At 43.0% G+C, this 16426-nt stretch overlaps 1 protein-coding gene across 5 annotated transcripts in view; it reads left to right on the forward strand.

Moving 5' to 3' along the window:
* The window catches only part of LOC120905829 (lachesin), a 205043-nt gene extending 202385 nt beyond the window's left edge, over positions 1-2658 (forward strand). For 4 of the 5 annotated variants that reach the window (XM_040317039.1, XM_040317042.1, XM_040317041.1 and 1 more), the window contains exons 8-10: positions 1549-1668; positions 1777-1947; positions 2005-2658. In XM_040317039.1, the coding sequence (XP_040172973.1) occupies positions 1549-1668; positions 1777-1947; positions 2005-2516 (803 nt within the window). In that variant the 3' untranslated portion in view covers positions 2517-2658. The remainder of the gene's footprint in view (positions 1-1548; positions 1669-1776; positions 1948-2004) is intronic. The other variant, XM_040317043.1, reaches the window with a different exon arrangement.
* The last annotated feature ends 13768 nt before the right edge of the window (positions 2659-16426 follow it).

Below are 16426 nucleotides of genomic sequence, written 5' to 3' on the forward strand. Positions count from 1 at the left end.
CATAGACAGAAGCGAATGCCGTAACCTCATCGGCGATATGGCCCTACGCTGTGAGGAAGTGATAGCGAATAACGGTCAACACATTGACCGTTAGAATATGTTTCCTCTTTGTGGAACACCGCAACACCACCTCCCAACAACCACTTAAACAGTCCTTTTCAGGGCTACCAAATATTTCCGACAAGAACTATGTTTTTCTGTCAAAAAAAAAGTTCCTATTTTTCGAGTTCAATTCCGGGCGCACTAATGTTCACGACGAGGAGAGAAGTGGCCGACCGTCGGTCTCGGATGCGATTGTTCAAGCAGTGGAGTCAGAAATGCTCAAAAACCGCCGTGCGACAATTAGGGACTTGGAAGAGAAGCTTGGAGGAGTGTGTAGCAGCGAAACAATCCGTCATATCCTTGTGAACAACTTGCAGTATCACAAAGTTTCTGCCCAGTGGGTGCCAAAACAGCTGACCGAAGACCACATGAAGCGGCCAACACCTGGCTGCGTGAGGCGGACGGAGAGTGGTATTCTGCCGGCATAGACAAGTTCATCGTGCGGATGCGCAAGGTGTTGAAAAAAATGGCTATTATATAGAAAAGTAGCCAAGACCTTGGCCTTTCCAACGGTTTATCGCTTTTTGTAAATAAATGTCATTTTCTATGAAAAAAAAAAAAAATTGGAGACCTTACTTTATTGTCAGCCCTCGTATTAACGAAAGCTTTGGATGCAAACCTATTTGAATATCTCAGAAGCAAGATTGGAGTTAGCGATTGAGAGGAGGTGTTGTTATCTAGCAATCGTGTAATTGTCAAACGTATATGTAGATCACAGTAGCATACGAACGCATAACGGATTAGTTAGTTGTAATAAAACCTTCAGTAAAATCAGACTTCTTTATTTCACAGTCTTTATTTTTAATTAAATAAAATCCAATTAGTGATCAGTTAGGCAAAGAACGGTGAAGAAAGCTTATTTTGTTGTAAAATAATGAAGATTCACAAAAATTTAAATCAAAATCTGGTAAAAGATACTGTTCGAAACCCTCGCAATGTTTAGCGGGGTTGTCACAGCATATGTGAGCGAATGAAAATTTTGCTATTTCGTCGAATGTCCACGCACCATATAAGATGCAGTATATGTCAAGTGAAAACGTTTAGGCGTGAAATGTTTCAACCATATTGATTTTTGATAATTTTTCACGCTTCACGCCGTGAAATTACAGGGTTTCCCACGATTTATTGGTTGGTTCCCATCAATTTTTGGTGGGTTCCCATGTTTGTTTGGTGCGTTCCCACGGTTTTTTGGTCGTTTCCCAGAATTTGTTGGTGCAATTGTATTGATATCCAATCGGAAAATACCAATAAATTATGGGAACGAACCAAAAATCTATGGGATACGACCAAAAAATCGTGGGAACGCACCAAAAAATCATGGGAACTGACCAATAAATCGTGGGAAACCCTGTATCTTAACATGTCTGGGCGCATGATACGATCTATTGGTACATATTTCAAGGCAATTGATTAATTCTTACGGTGAATATTTTTATGCCATTTTAGTTCATCCTGTAATACAAGTACCTAACCAACTTGTTGGAGCTCCACTAGGAACAGACGTGACGATAGAATGTCAAATAGAAGCATCGCCTAAGTCAATAAACTATTGGGTTAAAGATACTGGTATGTGAAGAATTGTTGTTGCCTTTAATTTTAGTTTAATTATTACGTTATAATTATTATGATGTATAATTCCTGCTTGATAATATCTGTTTTGTTTTTACTTTATAGGTGAAATGCTCGTGTCCTCGCCTAAATATCAAGTGCAAGATGTTACTAAATCATTATATGAAGCTAAAATGTCATTGACAGTGCGTTCGTTTCAAAAGGAAGACGTGGGCTCTTATCGGTGCATTGCTAAAAATTCTCTTGGAGAAGTAGATAGTAGCATTCGACTCTACGGTAATAAAACTATAATTCTGATTTTTTTCATGATAATACCTCTGCCCTTCATTTCAGAAATTCCTGGGCGCAATCGCAAAATTTATACAACGAAATTCAGTAATAATGAAGTTACTAAAGACAGTTACAAGCAAGGGAAATTAAAGGTATCTTTTCCTCCAGATGACGAAGAACAACAATATGGATCTACAGAGGATCTGAACGATGTGTCGGATTCATCAATTAATAGCAATAAACAATCGAATGTTCAAGGAAAAGTAGGAACCATAAAGTTTGTTACACCACGAAGTCCTATTGATCATTCCAACAGTGTTAACGGAGTTGGTACCAGTGGAGGATACATGGGAGTGAATGTGCATTTAAACAAGCAATTCCCTTCTATTGACATTGTTACTCGCAATCCATTTGTGATACCGACAATACGCACTGGAGTAGATGGACCAGATGGAATTAATGGTCACTCATATGGACATTCAACTGCTTCAAAAAATAGTTTATCATTTATTACCTCATTTTCTATATTTTTTTTCCTTTTAGTATCGCTTCAAATCACTATTCAAACAGATTAACGATTTCCCTGTTATAATAACAGAATTCGGAGAAGAAGACGGTATGTTTGAGTGTCTAAGAAGATTTATCAATCCTTGTAAAACAAAACACAAACAAGTATACACTCAAAATATATCCATAAATACATTTAAAAAATACAAATTTATCTTTTATAGCATGTGTGCATTCATTTTTATCCTCACAGTCCGCCAGAGAATGAACTTCGTTCGCCGAAATCCGTTCTGCGCTCTCTTCAAAATGAGCATACATCACATGAATCTGGTCACATAATGTCGCGGCGAACGAATTTCGGTGAACGAACTTCGGTGAACGGAGTCAATGCTCTGGTCGAATGTCACAGTGTTTACTATGTCAATATTTCACATACAGGCGTCCCCGCTACGACGATTTTGAATTTGACAGTGAAAAGTTGTCAATGAGAATTGAATTGAGAAATTTATGTTTTTTTTTTGAATTTCTGTGCTGATAACCGTTACACACACATTTCCAAAGATTCTACAACTACCCAATATTCAATATCTAAATCGCGTAAACGAACTTTGGTGTAAAATTAATACATTATCAAACATTGTTTCAAATGAAAATCACGATATCATAGATTTCGCCTTTTCAACTTCGGTTATTATCTCAACATTGACAGATATTCGACATACAACTTTTTCGCCTAACGCTTTATTTTGGGACATTATTTCGGTTCGAAGTACAGTCGTATCTCGGGGGACACCTGTATTAAAAAAATGAAAAAAGAATTTGTGTTTCAAATTGTTTTTGAATTCTTTCGAGAAATATTCTTTTTCGTTTTTTTCTTGTTCTTCCTGCTCTTATTATTATTCTTTTTATTGAAACAATTTTTCATTACCGCAAGCCTGTAAAGAGTTTAAAAATTAATGTTTCTTACAGGGTTTACAAGATTATTATTTGGTTGCATCCCATTTATTTTTGGCGTTTTCCCACGAATTTTAATTCAATTGTATTGACATCCAATCAGACGATACCAATAAATTATGGGAACAAACCAAAAATCTATAGCATTTTATGTATACATCGTCAGACGAGCTCAAAACAAAATGGTAACCAACGATTTTTTTTAATCGTGTGAAACCCTGTAAATGGTACAGAACGGTAACATGTCTCTGAACCCCTTATCCGGATGGGTAGCATGGCTAAATGGAGATGGGGGTAGAAGATTACTCTCTATGACTTGGGAGTGACTGTTTTCTATGTTAGGAGCGGCTTTAGCGTAAGTCATTTCCAATAAGGCTTTTCTCGACTTGCCTCGCTGTGGCACTCTATACAGCCAGCGAGCGTAGGCTCTACGACGAGACTGGAGTTTAGAGGAGAGGGCTTGCGAGACACCGCCATGGAAACATCAAAGCAGCGAATGGACAACAAATAGCAAAATCATATCTGACCAATCGATTCAGACCCTCGCATGGAAAAAGGACTTACGATTTTAAGGTCGGAACATGGAACTGCAGCTCTCTTTCTGGATCCGTTGCTTCATTATCACGAAATTTAAAGAGGTGCGCTGTATAAGCACAATGCATTATGGGGTGGCCTCGAACAAACAGCGGTTATAATTCATATTTGTACTATTTACGAGATATATCACATCAAATATTGTTTCAAATTATCAATTTACTAGTAAAACATGATTTTAAGCGTTGGAAATCCAAGTGGCGCCACTATACACCGTTTTTACAGGGGTCTCAGAGGAAAGAAAGATTTTTGAACGCAACAAACATTTTGTACGTTTTGAGAGACACATATTTCAGTCGGGGAATACAAACGAACCATTAATTTTGTTTTATATTCGAAGGTCACTGTATCATTTTATAATAAAATGTTTGAAATAACAAACACAAAATTTTAAACATTCATACACCCATCATCCATATTCAAAGTGTTCATAGTGTTGTAGATGGAATGGAACCGTAATAAAGTAAATCGTACAACGGAACTGTTTTATCTCTATCTAAATTCTAAATCTAAATCTAAATTCTAAATCTATCACAGCAGTTCAAAACTATATAAGCCCTAGTCAGCATGGATTTCTCCCAAGGAGATCTTCCACCACAAATCTTGCTGAATTTGTTGGTTTCTGCTTCGACAACATGGATCGTGGTACTCAAGTTGATGCAGTATATATCGACTTCAGGGCTGCGTTCGATAGTATCTCTCATGATATTCTACTTTAACTGGTCGTTCGTACTACATAAGCATAGGATCTCATCGTTCTCACTCCTTCACCAGCTACTCCGGTGTGCCTCAAGGGAGTAATTTGGGACCGCTACTCTTCCTCATCTATATAAATGATCTATCTTTCGTTTTACCGCCAGGCCAACACCTAATGTACGCCGACGATGTAAAAATATTCGCTCCAGTTAGAAACGACAGTGACTGTGTACGCCTTCAAATGATCCTTGAGAATCTGGACAGCTGGTGCAGCAGAAACGCCCTCCAAGTGTGTGCTGATAAATGCAAGTGTATATCATTTAGCAGAGCCCGTCACCCTATCACGTTTACATACACTATGCTCGGCTTTAGTTCCCACGACATGTATCCGTGATCTGGGGGTGCTACTCGACCAGAAGATGTCATTTCGCCCTCACATTGACAGCGTTGTTGCGAAGAGAAATCAGCTACTTGGTCTAATTACGCGGACCTGTAGCGAGTTTACCGATCCCATGTGCGTCAAGTCGATCTTCTGTGCCATCGTAGGGTCGTGCCTGGAGTACTGCTGTCCGATCTGGTGCCCTCTTGGCGTTGGTGACATCAATCGCCTCGAAGCCATTCAACGGAGACTCACCAGGTACGCGCTTCGACTCCTTCCATGGCAATCCCACCACGCTCGGCCCTCCTACCATCAGCGGTGTCTGCTTCTCGGACTTGAACCACTCTGCTCTCGACGTAAAAACGCCCAATGCCTTTTTATATTCCGGCTCCTTTACGGAGAGATCGATTCCCCGGCATTACTAGAAAGCATCAATTTGTTCGCTCCCTGTCGGATTCTTAGATCCAATTTCCATCTCCGTGTACCGCGTACCCGCAACAACCATAGCCAGGGACACCCCATCATACGTATGTCCCTAGAGTTCAATGAAGTGTTAGATTTGTTCGATTTTAGTATGTCTACATCTACGTTCAAGGAGAAATTGCGTTTACGTCACATTTACTGTTAGCTTATAACTAGAGGTCTATTTTTACGCTCCTTAATTTAATTATTAGGTTGCCGATTAGACACGATGGTCCGTCGGTTGTGTATGAAATAAATAAATAAATAAATATAATTGTAGTCCTGTAGCTCTTGTAGTTCGGCTTTCTCTTCTTTTGTGTCGTAGAACGGTAGCGGAAATGATCGCAGTCTATATAGAATCTAGCTATTCATACCACAGTGTGTAAAGAAGATAGTTGTTCATACTACGGTGTGGATGAGAAATAGCGTATGACAGTTCCAGTGCTGCCAGAAGTGCAGCTCAGATATAATACATAGCACCCTTCATCAGACAATTCGTTATTTGTAAAGAAAAAGAAAATAATGTTGAAAGCTACTTCATCTCGGTCGGCGTTTTTAATGAAAGCAACGTATTTGACGTCATTGGTTTTTACGCTCTCTCTCTCTATCTCTCTTGTTGCCCTGCTCGCAATAGAGCACGTCGATGTGGCATGGCCCGGTCAACAATTATTCTCCAGGATGCTCGGTCCCTGTCTGGAGCCTCCCATCCATGTAGACACCCGATCTCCGATAGGTCTCTCTTCACCTGGTCCAGTCATCCAGTTCGCTGTGCTCCCCTGCGCCCTATGCCGAACTGGGGATCGCTGTCGAACACCTTCTTGGTGGGGCATGAGTCTGCAATCCTCATGACATGCCCCAGCCATCGTATCCTGCCAGCCTTCGCCACCGTCAGGATGCTCGGTTCGCCGTACAGCTCAGCAAGCTCGTGATTCATCCTTCTCCTCCACGCTCCATGCTTGAACACACCGCCAAAGATGATCCGGTGGATGCGTCGCTCAAACACGCCCAAAGCGTTTGCAACCGGAGGCAGCGGATGAACCGGGTGGTGATAGGAGCATGGTGTGGTTGGCTCCTTATAGTTAACAGAAAAGTGTGTTAAAATATTGCTATTCAGCGGTGATAAAAGATAGTGAAGTGCTTTGATTGTTGAAGGCTCATGAAAGTAGAGTGAAATATCGCCAAGTATTGTTGTAATCATAAGTGGAGTATTGGGCGTTGGTCTGATCCTCTATACTTTGCTTATTCGAGGAGTGTGCTTCGTGCTTCATGTGTTTCCGTGAAGAATTATCAAATATACTCATTTTCTATGATCCGTGTCAGAGAACTCGATTTGTCTCTGGTTTGATACATCGAACTGAACGAAGGTCATTTGCATTACGTGACTTAAACGGAAACGGTTTTTTGTCCAACAGCTTTCCGTTAGGTTAAAGCTACGGAAAGCGTTTTGTTTTACGGAAAGTTAATCACTAAATATTACACTTTGGGCCGGTCTGGTGGTACAGTCGTCAACTCGAACGACTTAACAACACGCCCGTCAGGGTTCAAGCCCCGAATAGACCGTGTCCCCATATGTAGGACTGACTATCCTGCTATGGTAACAATAAGTCATTGAAAGCCAAGTGTTAGAAACTAACAAAGAAACCGAATTTTTTAGGCTTAGGCGTGGTGCCAAAAAATTAGTTTTTATTTTAGGCGTTTTGTGGCTTGTTCTCTCGGTGAGTTCGTTTTACTGAAAGGGCAGAAACTGCCGTTCGTTCCCTATTTAAACTATTTTTGTCCTATCCGCGATGCACTTGGCAGACAGTTCGGCGGAACCCTACAACGGTTACAACATTGTCCTCCGAGCGAGACGCTTTTGATCTAGATCGCTTGTATTGTCGTCTCGCTGCTGTTTCAACTGTCAGCCTTGTTTACATTCCGCCATGGAAAACGTGGTCGCGATCGATTATTCGTAACACAGTCTGCGGTTTTGTGGTAAGTACTATTTCCTTTTCTAAATCTAAAACGGCTATTTTGTGCGCAGGTCTTACGTACGTTCCGCAACCCGTATCAACGGTGGCCTGCCTAACTTGTCCGTCCTTAGCATGTACGACAGAGGTCACACGTCCTTTGGCCCAAGAGTTGCGAGGGAGGGTGTTATCGACTACGATCACGACGTCCCCTTCCTGGATAGGTTGCACCGGCTGGAACCACTTCGTCCGACGAGTTAGCGTTGGTAAGTACTCGGCCACCCACTTTCTCCAGAATATATCGGCAATTAGTTGAGCAGCTTTCCAACCCGATTGCACGGCGGCTAGTCCCTCACACGGCGGAATAGGTGGTTTGCTTCCGTTCGAACTCCCCAATAGCAGGTGGTTTGGGGTGATCGGTCCGGACATCTCGTTATCCAGTGGCACATACGTCAACGGTCTGGAACTAAGAATAAGCTCTATCTCTGTGAATGTTGAACCAAGTACCTCGTCTGTCGGTCGCCGTGGCAGGTCGAGTTTGCCCAGCACCGTTTTTACTGAACGAACGAGCCGCTCCCAGCACCCTCCGAAATGTGGGGCTCCCGTCGGGTTGAAGGTCCACTTTAGGTTCGGTCCGCAAAACTCAACCATCAGCTTCTCATGGTCGACCAGTTTTAGCGCCTTATCCAGTTCACGCGACGCTCCGACGAAGTTGGTCCCTCGGTCACTGATGATCTCTAGCGGTGATCCGCGCCTGGCTATAAACCTACGGATAGCCATAATGCACGACGCTGTGTTGAGGGAATGTGCTATCTCTAGGTGTACAGCTCTGGTCGTTAGGCAGGTGAATATCACGCCCCATCGTTTCTCTACTCGCCTCCCGACTGCTACGAGGAACGGCCCGAAATAGTCCACACCTGTGAATGAGAAGGATGGCCGACCAATTGCCAATCGTTGTCGAGGTATATTTCCCATCCGTGGAGGATCTGGACGTGCGTTTTTCACCTTGCACCATTGGCACAATCTTCTTACTCGACGGTATTTCCCTAGTAATCTGGATATGTAGTATTTCGACCACAATTCGTTTATCACAGTACTGTGGTTGCCGTGCTTGTATTTTTCGTGGTACTCCTGCATCAGCAAATACGTACCGCGGTGGTTGCCAGGAAGAATGATCGGAGTGCGAGTTTGTTCGTCAATGTCTGCGCACTCGGAAAGCCGTCCCCCGAGTCTAAGAACTCCGCGACTGTCGACTATGGGAGAGAGTTTATAGATAGGGCTATTTTTATCAATCGCTTTCTTCCATGGGTGAGTTTTCCGACTCGGTCTGCGAAGACACTCGATCTCACGCGCATAAGCTTCACGCTGAACGGCTCGATAAAGGGCGGCTTCCGCTTCTGCTAGCTCCTCCTGAACGAGTGGTCCCTTTCTTGTGGCGTCCTTAGCTAAGCAACGTCGTGTGTTCATGACGAAGCGGATGACAATACCAATCGAACGTAGGACGCGCTTCCATCTGGAGAAACGATCGAACAGGATGAATTGTTCAATAACGCGGTGAACACTTACTTGCTTCCTTATTTCTTCCGTCGTATCTTTCGCAGGTGTGTCATTTGCTGGCCACTCTGGCTCCGATTTCCAAAGAAAGGGGGGTCCACGAAACCATCGACTGCTCGGTGATAGGTCCGGGACTTGAGTCCACTTAGTGCCGTCGTCCGCAACGTTAAGCTTCGTCGGGATCCACTTCCATTGCTCGACGTTTGTCATTTCAAGGAGTTCGCCAATACGGAACGCTACAAACTGATGGTATCGGCGAGAATCGGACTGTAGCCAGCTTAACACATTACGGGAATCTGTCCAGAAGATCGTCCGATTTACAGATATCCTGTGGCTTTGACAAATGGAGTTAGTTAATCTGGCTCCGATGACCGCTGCTTGTAGCTCGAGTCTGGGAATAGATAAGAATCTTAGTGGTGCCACGCGTGTTTAAGACCCGACGAGAGCACATTCGATCTTTCCATCTTCTTCGAAACGCAGATAGGCTACTGCGGCTGTTCCGTTTTCGCTCGCGTCGCATAGTACGTGCAATTGTACATCGGATCGTGTTGAACAAGTGTATCGGTAGCACCTAGGGATAAATACTTTTTCGACCTCAGGTAGCACTCGCAGCCACGTTGTCCATTTCTCCTCTACCTGCCCGTCTAGTACCTGATCCCAACTGTATCCGCCGCGCCATACTTCTTGAAGGAGGGAGGACCTTAAGGAACATTATAAGGTGTCCTAGCAGGCCCATCTGGTCGTATAGACTCATTTGAGTGCGAAGAATCTCACGCTTCGTTGCTGGCTTTTTTCCCATTAGCAGATCGAGATCATACTTAGGGGATAATCTGAAGGTGAACGCGTCCGACGAAGTATCCCACCACATTCCTAGCACCTTCTCAGTAGTCGTACCGCTTCCCATGTTGACATTCTTTTCATTTCCTGGCGTCTCTTGTAGTGATGCTACGACCATCGGTGAGTTCGAGACCCAGTTACGTATTTCAAACCCTCCGCAAGCGTGGATGTAGCGGACCGTTTTTGCTAATTCACTAGCTTCTTCTTCTGATTCCATGCTTGCCAACATATCATCGACGTAATGTTCATCTTTTATGCTTTCCACGGCTCGAGGGTATTCGGCTTTAAATCTGTCTGCGTTAAGATTTTTGACGTATTGTGCGGCGCTCGGTGAACATGACGCTCCAAATGTCATCACGGTGACGACGTAAACATCCGGATCTGAGTATGGATCGTCGCCTTCCAAAAATATCATCTGGCTCCGTTGGTCTTCTTTGCTAATGTTCACTCTATGAAACATTTCTCGGATGTCGCCCACGATTCCTCGAAATTCTCTGAACTTGAAGAGTACCGGGAGTAGCCCGGCTAACATGTCGGGACCGGGGAGAAGAAATGAATTTAAAGAAACCCCACGTACCTTTGCCGCCGCGTCGAACACCATTCGAATCTTTCCTGGTTTATTAGGATTGACAACCGGGAAGATGGGCAGGTACCAATCTTTATTACTTCTCTCATTCAGTTCATCGTCGGTTAGGCGTCTGATGTATCCTTTTTCCTTGTAATCTGCCATTTTTTCTCGTACTGCCTTTGCTAAAATGGGATCATTTTTTAATTTTCGTAGTAGGCATCCCAAGAAACATTTCCCATATCTTTTACACTTAAACATGATTTACAGCATTCTTTACTATGAGTGTACTGAGCCACATAGTTTTAACATGTCTTTTGAAGATGCTTAACAGTATTTAAAGTTGTTAAACCTATAAAATGTTCTGAAGACGTTTATAAGACAGTCTGTTAAAACTAAAATTGGAATTTTGATGGCTGGCTTTAATCAACCTGTAAACGCATTCTTAAGCACGTTAAAAGACTTGTCACTTCAGACTATGACGCATATAAGACTGTCTGTTAAAACTAAAATTGGAGTGTTGATGGCTGACTTTAATCAACCTGTAAATGTATTCTTAAGCACGTTTCAAAACTTATTATTTGAGACTAAGGCATCAATATCAATTGATCTTATTAAATGCATATTAAGTCTTGGACGAAGAGAACTTGAAACAGGCTATACAGATTGTACTTGAAATACGCTATTAACGGAAAACGTTGATAAGCCGAGTATTTCTAATTTCTTCGTAAATTGTATTTTGGGATTTTCAGCCAAACAATATTTAATTTTATTTTCCTTTTGCTTGCAGGGTGGTTTTATCTCCTGCAAGGATTATTCGATATATGTCTAATTTTATTATTAATAAAAAATGAATTAAATTGAGAACATCGCGATTATGTAAATATGCGTATACCAGATTCTGCGTATCTCTGACACTGCCTGTACGAGGAGATTCTTAAAACTTATTATTCTGCACAAGCGCTTTCTAAAGCTATGTGCTGTTTAAAAAGATCTTAGCCACACATATTGCATTACAAATCAACTGAACTTTTGATCAGGAAAGTCCTTCTGATCTTAAGCTAATGGAATCCATTTTTATTTATATGATTGTTCATTTGTGTATGGAATATGTGTCAGCCATGTTGATATTTTTATAAACAAATTCATAGTTTACATGACAAATAGAAAAAAATGGCAATTTAAAAAAAAAACCTTCACCTCATGTTTATTATGACACTCCTTTCGGTGCAAATTGAGGGTTTTTAAAACGAATCTGTATTTTTCAACAATCTATTTTTAAAGAAAAAGCTGCATATTATTGAGGCGCTTTGATATTTTTCAAATTATTATAATGTATTCAAACAGTGAAATTTTCTTGGCATGGATTTTTGCTCGTATGCGAGCGAGATCATCAGAAAAAATATCAATACAATATAAAAGTTCGCAAATAACTCTCAACCATTATTATAACTTCATATTCAATGCTTCATTGCCATCTCAAGAACATATCCATTGCAATGTGTTGTAATTTTGATAGGTTATTTGCGCCTCACGTTTTAAAGGTCTACAAATGGTTTTAACTAGTAGTCTTAACAGAGTTCTGTAGATGGGCCCTTTCAGTCTTAAGTTAGTTTTATTTTAGTCTTATGAGGTCATACACGACTTTCAAATGAAAAAGGAAGGCTTAATGAAATTTTCGTAGCAACATCGTTAAAACTATGATAAGATTTAAAATGTTCCTTGGGATACATACCGCTTCAACGCGACAGATCTGTTGCAAGGCAGCTTGATGTCGTCATATCGCCAAAGGAGGCCGGTTGCGTAGCGATGGCCGTCAAATTTCGTCTTCCGTTCCAGCAACGTGAGAGCCCGTTCGTTGTCTTTGGATTCTCTTAAGCGCACTGTCTTATCGATGCCGATCGATTCCAGGGCGAAATGTTCTTTTACCGCAGCAGTAAGACCATCGTCAGGCTCATTGCACACACATATGTGAAAGGAAGGCAGAGTAGATCCCGGCGTATTGGTGGCCACTGAACATGGTCCCCCCAACACCCAACCCAAGCGGGTTTTCGAGGCGATTGGCTCGTCACGTCTCCCCTCTACACTCCTCAGAGATTGTCCCATGCTACAATTATCTACGCCAATCAACAAGCGCGGCTCCGCGTTAGCATAAGACTCCAAGGGCAGACCCTGCAGATATGCGTATCTTTTAACAAGCTGCGACACATTCATGGACTGCTTGGGAAGAGCTAGTTCGTCTACCAGCTCGTGGTTCATGAAGGTCGACGTGGAACCGTCATCGAGAAAAGCGTAAGTTTCGATTTTTGCTTTCGGTCCGTGGAGTACAACTGGAACGTATTTCAATAAGACGCTTTCGTTAGTTCCCGAATGAGTATTAATACGAATACCTTTTGTTTCATGTGCTGACGTCTCGGAACTTCCGGGGAGGCGATTTTGCAGTACAACTACGTACGGGACACTTTGATATCGCAGGCACTTGCGGCGGAGTTTTCTCTCGTTTATAAAGGCCCTTCTCGCTGCTACCGACGTTCTTAAGAATTTCACACATTTACAAAGAGATTCACACGTGTAAAAGCCACTAGTCGGCGAATGAGGCAGGCAGTCCTCTTGCACGACGGTTGTGTTACAGTATGCGTTACCTTGGCGACCTGTTGCATGCTGATTTATCTCGACCGTCATTCGATGTGGCAAATATCGCTGATTGCTGTTCCTCCTCTTGTTCGTTCGTCGGGCATATCGATGACCGCGCACAGATCATCAGCCAATTCGCCAATCCACCGCCCAAATTGGAGCACATTAACATCACGTGACCGTTTCTTCAGCCGTGCCCATTCAATACATAGCATGGGTGGCAACTTCTTCGTGAGTTCCTTGAGGAGCACCACGTCATACATATAGTCGAGCAGTCCCGACACTTGTACGGTCACAATCAACCTTTTAACAGCGAACCCAAATTCAACTATCGTGTCGAGCCTCTCCATCCTAGGCGCAGGCAGTTTCTTGACGCTCTCAACCGCTCGATCTACTATCAAGTCCGGTCGGCCGTAGCGAGCTCGCAAAGTGCTCATAACTTCATTCAACCCATCTGGAAACAATAGCAAATGTCCGACGGTATCTAATGCAGCACCTTTGAGGCAGTGCTGAAGTCGCACTAAATTGTCGTCGTCGGTATAGTTGGATGCAATAGTAGTGCGTGTATACGTCGCGATAAAACGCGGCCACGCAAACAATGAGACCCCAAATTTTGAGTGATTTAGGCCGAGGGGTATGAGGAAGCTTGAGGAAGCATGGAGAAACGCGCTGCGATGAGAGTTCGCATTCTGTTTTACACGCGCGCTTCACTAACACCAATACAAATACCGTGCTTTGACGAGCCGTCTGTGAATGTGTGTGTGTCTTCTTTCAGCGAGCTCAACTTGGAGCTGCTCGTCACATCGTGTTGTCTCGCTTACACTACAGCATCGAACCATCGCTCCGTATGTCCCCCCCTCCTACGCGTACAAAACCACCAGTACAGCGCGACGCTTTGCCGGAGATGGTTGTGCGCGTTTCGTTCTAAGTCCCGCGCGCAGTGTTTGTGCATTGATGCGCATTTCGTTCAGTCTCGTGCTCCGGTGTGTTTTGATAAAGTGTGAAGTGAACAGTGTGTACAGACGCATATGCAGTGCGTGCATCGACAGGTAAGGATCCATTTATTCACAGATATGTGTTTGCGGGATGGAGGTCGTACTTAGCAGGACGACGACATGATGTGTGTTTTTGTCAGGTTCTAAATGTGTGACGAAAGTTTACATTAAGTTTCAATAAAGTGTTTAATGTAACCAAAAATGACCGTGTTTATGTTTGCTTTTAGAATAAGTGCGTATTTGCGATCGTGGTAATGTATGAAAGAAAGCGAAAAACAACAAGCTTTTGATGTGTTGGTAGCATGGCTCGAAAGAACACAAACACATTGAGAACTGCAGAGCGCACCGTGCGTTGCGGGTGGGGTGGGGGCATGTATCTTATTATACATGTGGCGATTTTGAACAAATAATGAGTAAAAGTGTGAAAGAGTGTTGGTAGACTATTAAAAATATCCTGGACACTAAAGCTAAACATATATTTGAAGCATAATACCACCGATCATCAGCCCGCTATGTTTTCTGTATGTCGACGAATTAAAATTATATTATCAAGGAGGGTTTCATAGCTAACTGAAACAAGAGATAATTTGGTGGGATCGAAGGATCAGTTTTCCATCGCTTGCTGGTGCTCGTGCTTTGCTCGCTCGTACGTTCTGCCAAATTTTATTCAATACATGCTAAGTTTAACGCTTTCACTTAATACATTGAGAAAACTTCCAAATTCTTTTGTGGTGTAGCTGCAGTGACTATGTTAGAAAACGAAGCGGAAAATAATTAAGTGCCGAACACGTTAAAGGTTTTTTGTTATACTTTAGCTGTTGCCAAAAAATTAGTCTGTTTATTCCGCCGGTTCGTTAACGATAATGCCAGAATTTGTCTTTCGAGACCGTTTTATCGTTTTTCACCTAGCTTTTTCTCCCTTTTTTCCTATCTCTTTTTCTCCTAAACAATTCCTAACGCTTAAGTCGACAGGTCGTTGGAACCCTTCTATCATGCTGTTGTAAGGTTCCAACAATGTCCCCCCAAGTGTGGCACAGTTGATTCTACCTGGCGTTTCACTTCAACTGTCGCCTCACTTCCTTTGTGGACCTGTCATATTACGTTCGCGTGTGTTGTTGTCATTCGCCGATTACATGTGGTTTTTCAGATCCGATTGTTTTCACCTCAACGTTTTCACAAAATACACGCGTATATTGTGCTTTTATTGGTAGACGGTGCATCGTTGATAACCCTAAATCACACCGCCGCTGTCATTTCCTCCCCGCTAGGCGTTATTGTTCGTCCGGCTTAGTTAAGTATATGTACCTTCCACTCACTGCTACAGCTAAAACGAAATTATTTTAGTTTTAGATTTAACAACATTTCATACCATGGGGTGGACTGGAGCTTCTTATCATTTCATGTTTGCGTTTGTTGGCTCCGGTCCACATGCAGGAATTCCGAGCTTCCTCCAGAGACGACACATACTAGCACAGAAGCTAAAATAACATCGCTCGCTACCTGCTCTGATTGAACCATTTGCGGATCCGTTGCGTTACAGTAAGCCGGATGCGCCGCTTCGCCTGCTTCGCTTGTACAAGCTGCTGAATTTGGGTCTGAATCCGAAGTAGCTGGCTCGCCTCTGAATTCACTGCTATACTGCTCGATCTAATTCTGTTGAGGAATAAGTTCCTTTGTGCCACCGGATTGCACCGGGATGGTAGCCAAGCCGGTATCACTAAGCAGACCATCAACCAGCTCAAACGTCCATCGATCAACACCTTCGATAAGATTGTCCTTGTTTTCATCCAATCAAAGCATATTGGTCGAGACATCATCGTCATACACCCGTCCCCGATGCTAGCCATTTGTAAAGACTGTGTGGGGAGCCTTGAGTGTGAAGTGCATTTCAAGTGTACCGCGGACTGGTGCTTATTTTTCCTCGTGCGTGATACGTGTGCGGAATGTGCTTTTTTTCTCCGGTGTGAGTTAAACCTCGAGCGTGTCACGTTCCGAATTTCACATTCGTGGTCAGTGGCATAATCGGTGTGCAACATGTGTTGCGATTGTGTTGCGTTCTCCAGATGAATCGCACTTCCTAGAGTGTTCGCTTCTCTAAGATGCTGCATGTGTATTGTGCAGGCCGACATCGTTTGGCTGTGTTGTGTTGCACAGCTCTGGGTAGTGTGCGTGTCATCATCAGGAAGTTCATGACCCTCGGTCGACGAAAGGCCATTTTCCTTTGCTGTGGTCTGCCTCGAATGATGCTTTATGCCGCGAAGCCACAATTCTAATTCTGTTTCGAATTCTACCGGTGTGCCTCGGTCCGCTAAACTGTTATGAACGTTTTCATCATCGACTTTCCACAGCTTGCGCTGAC

Source organism: Anopheles arabiensis, chromosome X (assembly GCF_016920715.1).
Source record: "Anopheles arabiensis isolate DONGOLA chromosome X, AaraD3, whole genome shotgun sequence".
NCBI lineage: Eukaryota > Metazoa > Arthropoda > Insecta > Diptera > Culicidae > Anopheles > Anopheles arabiensis.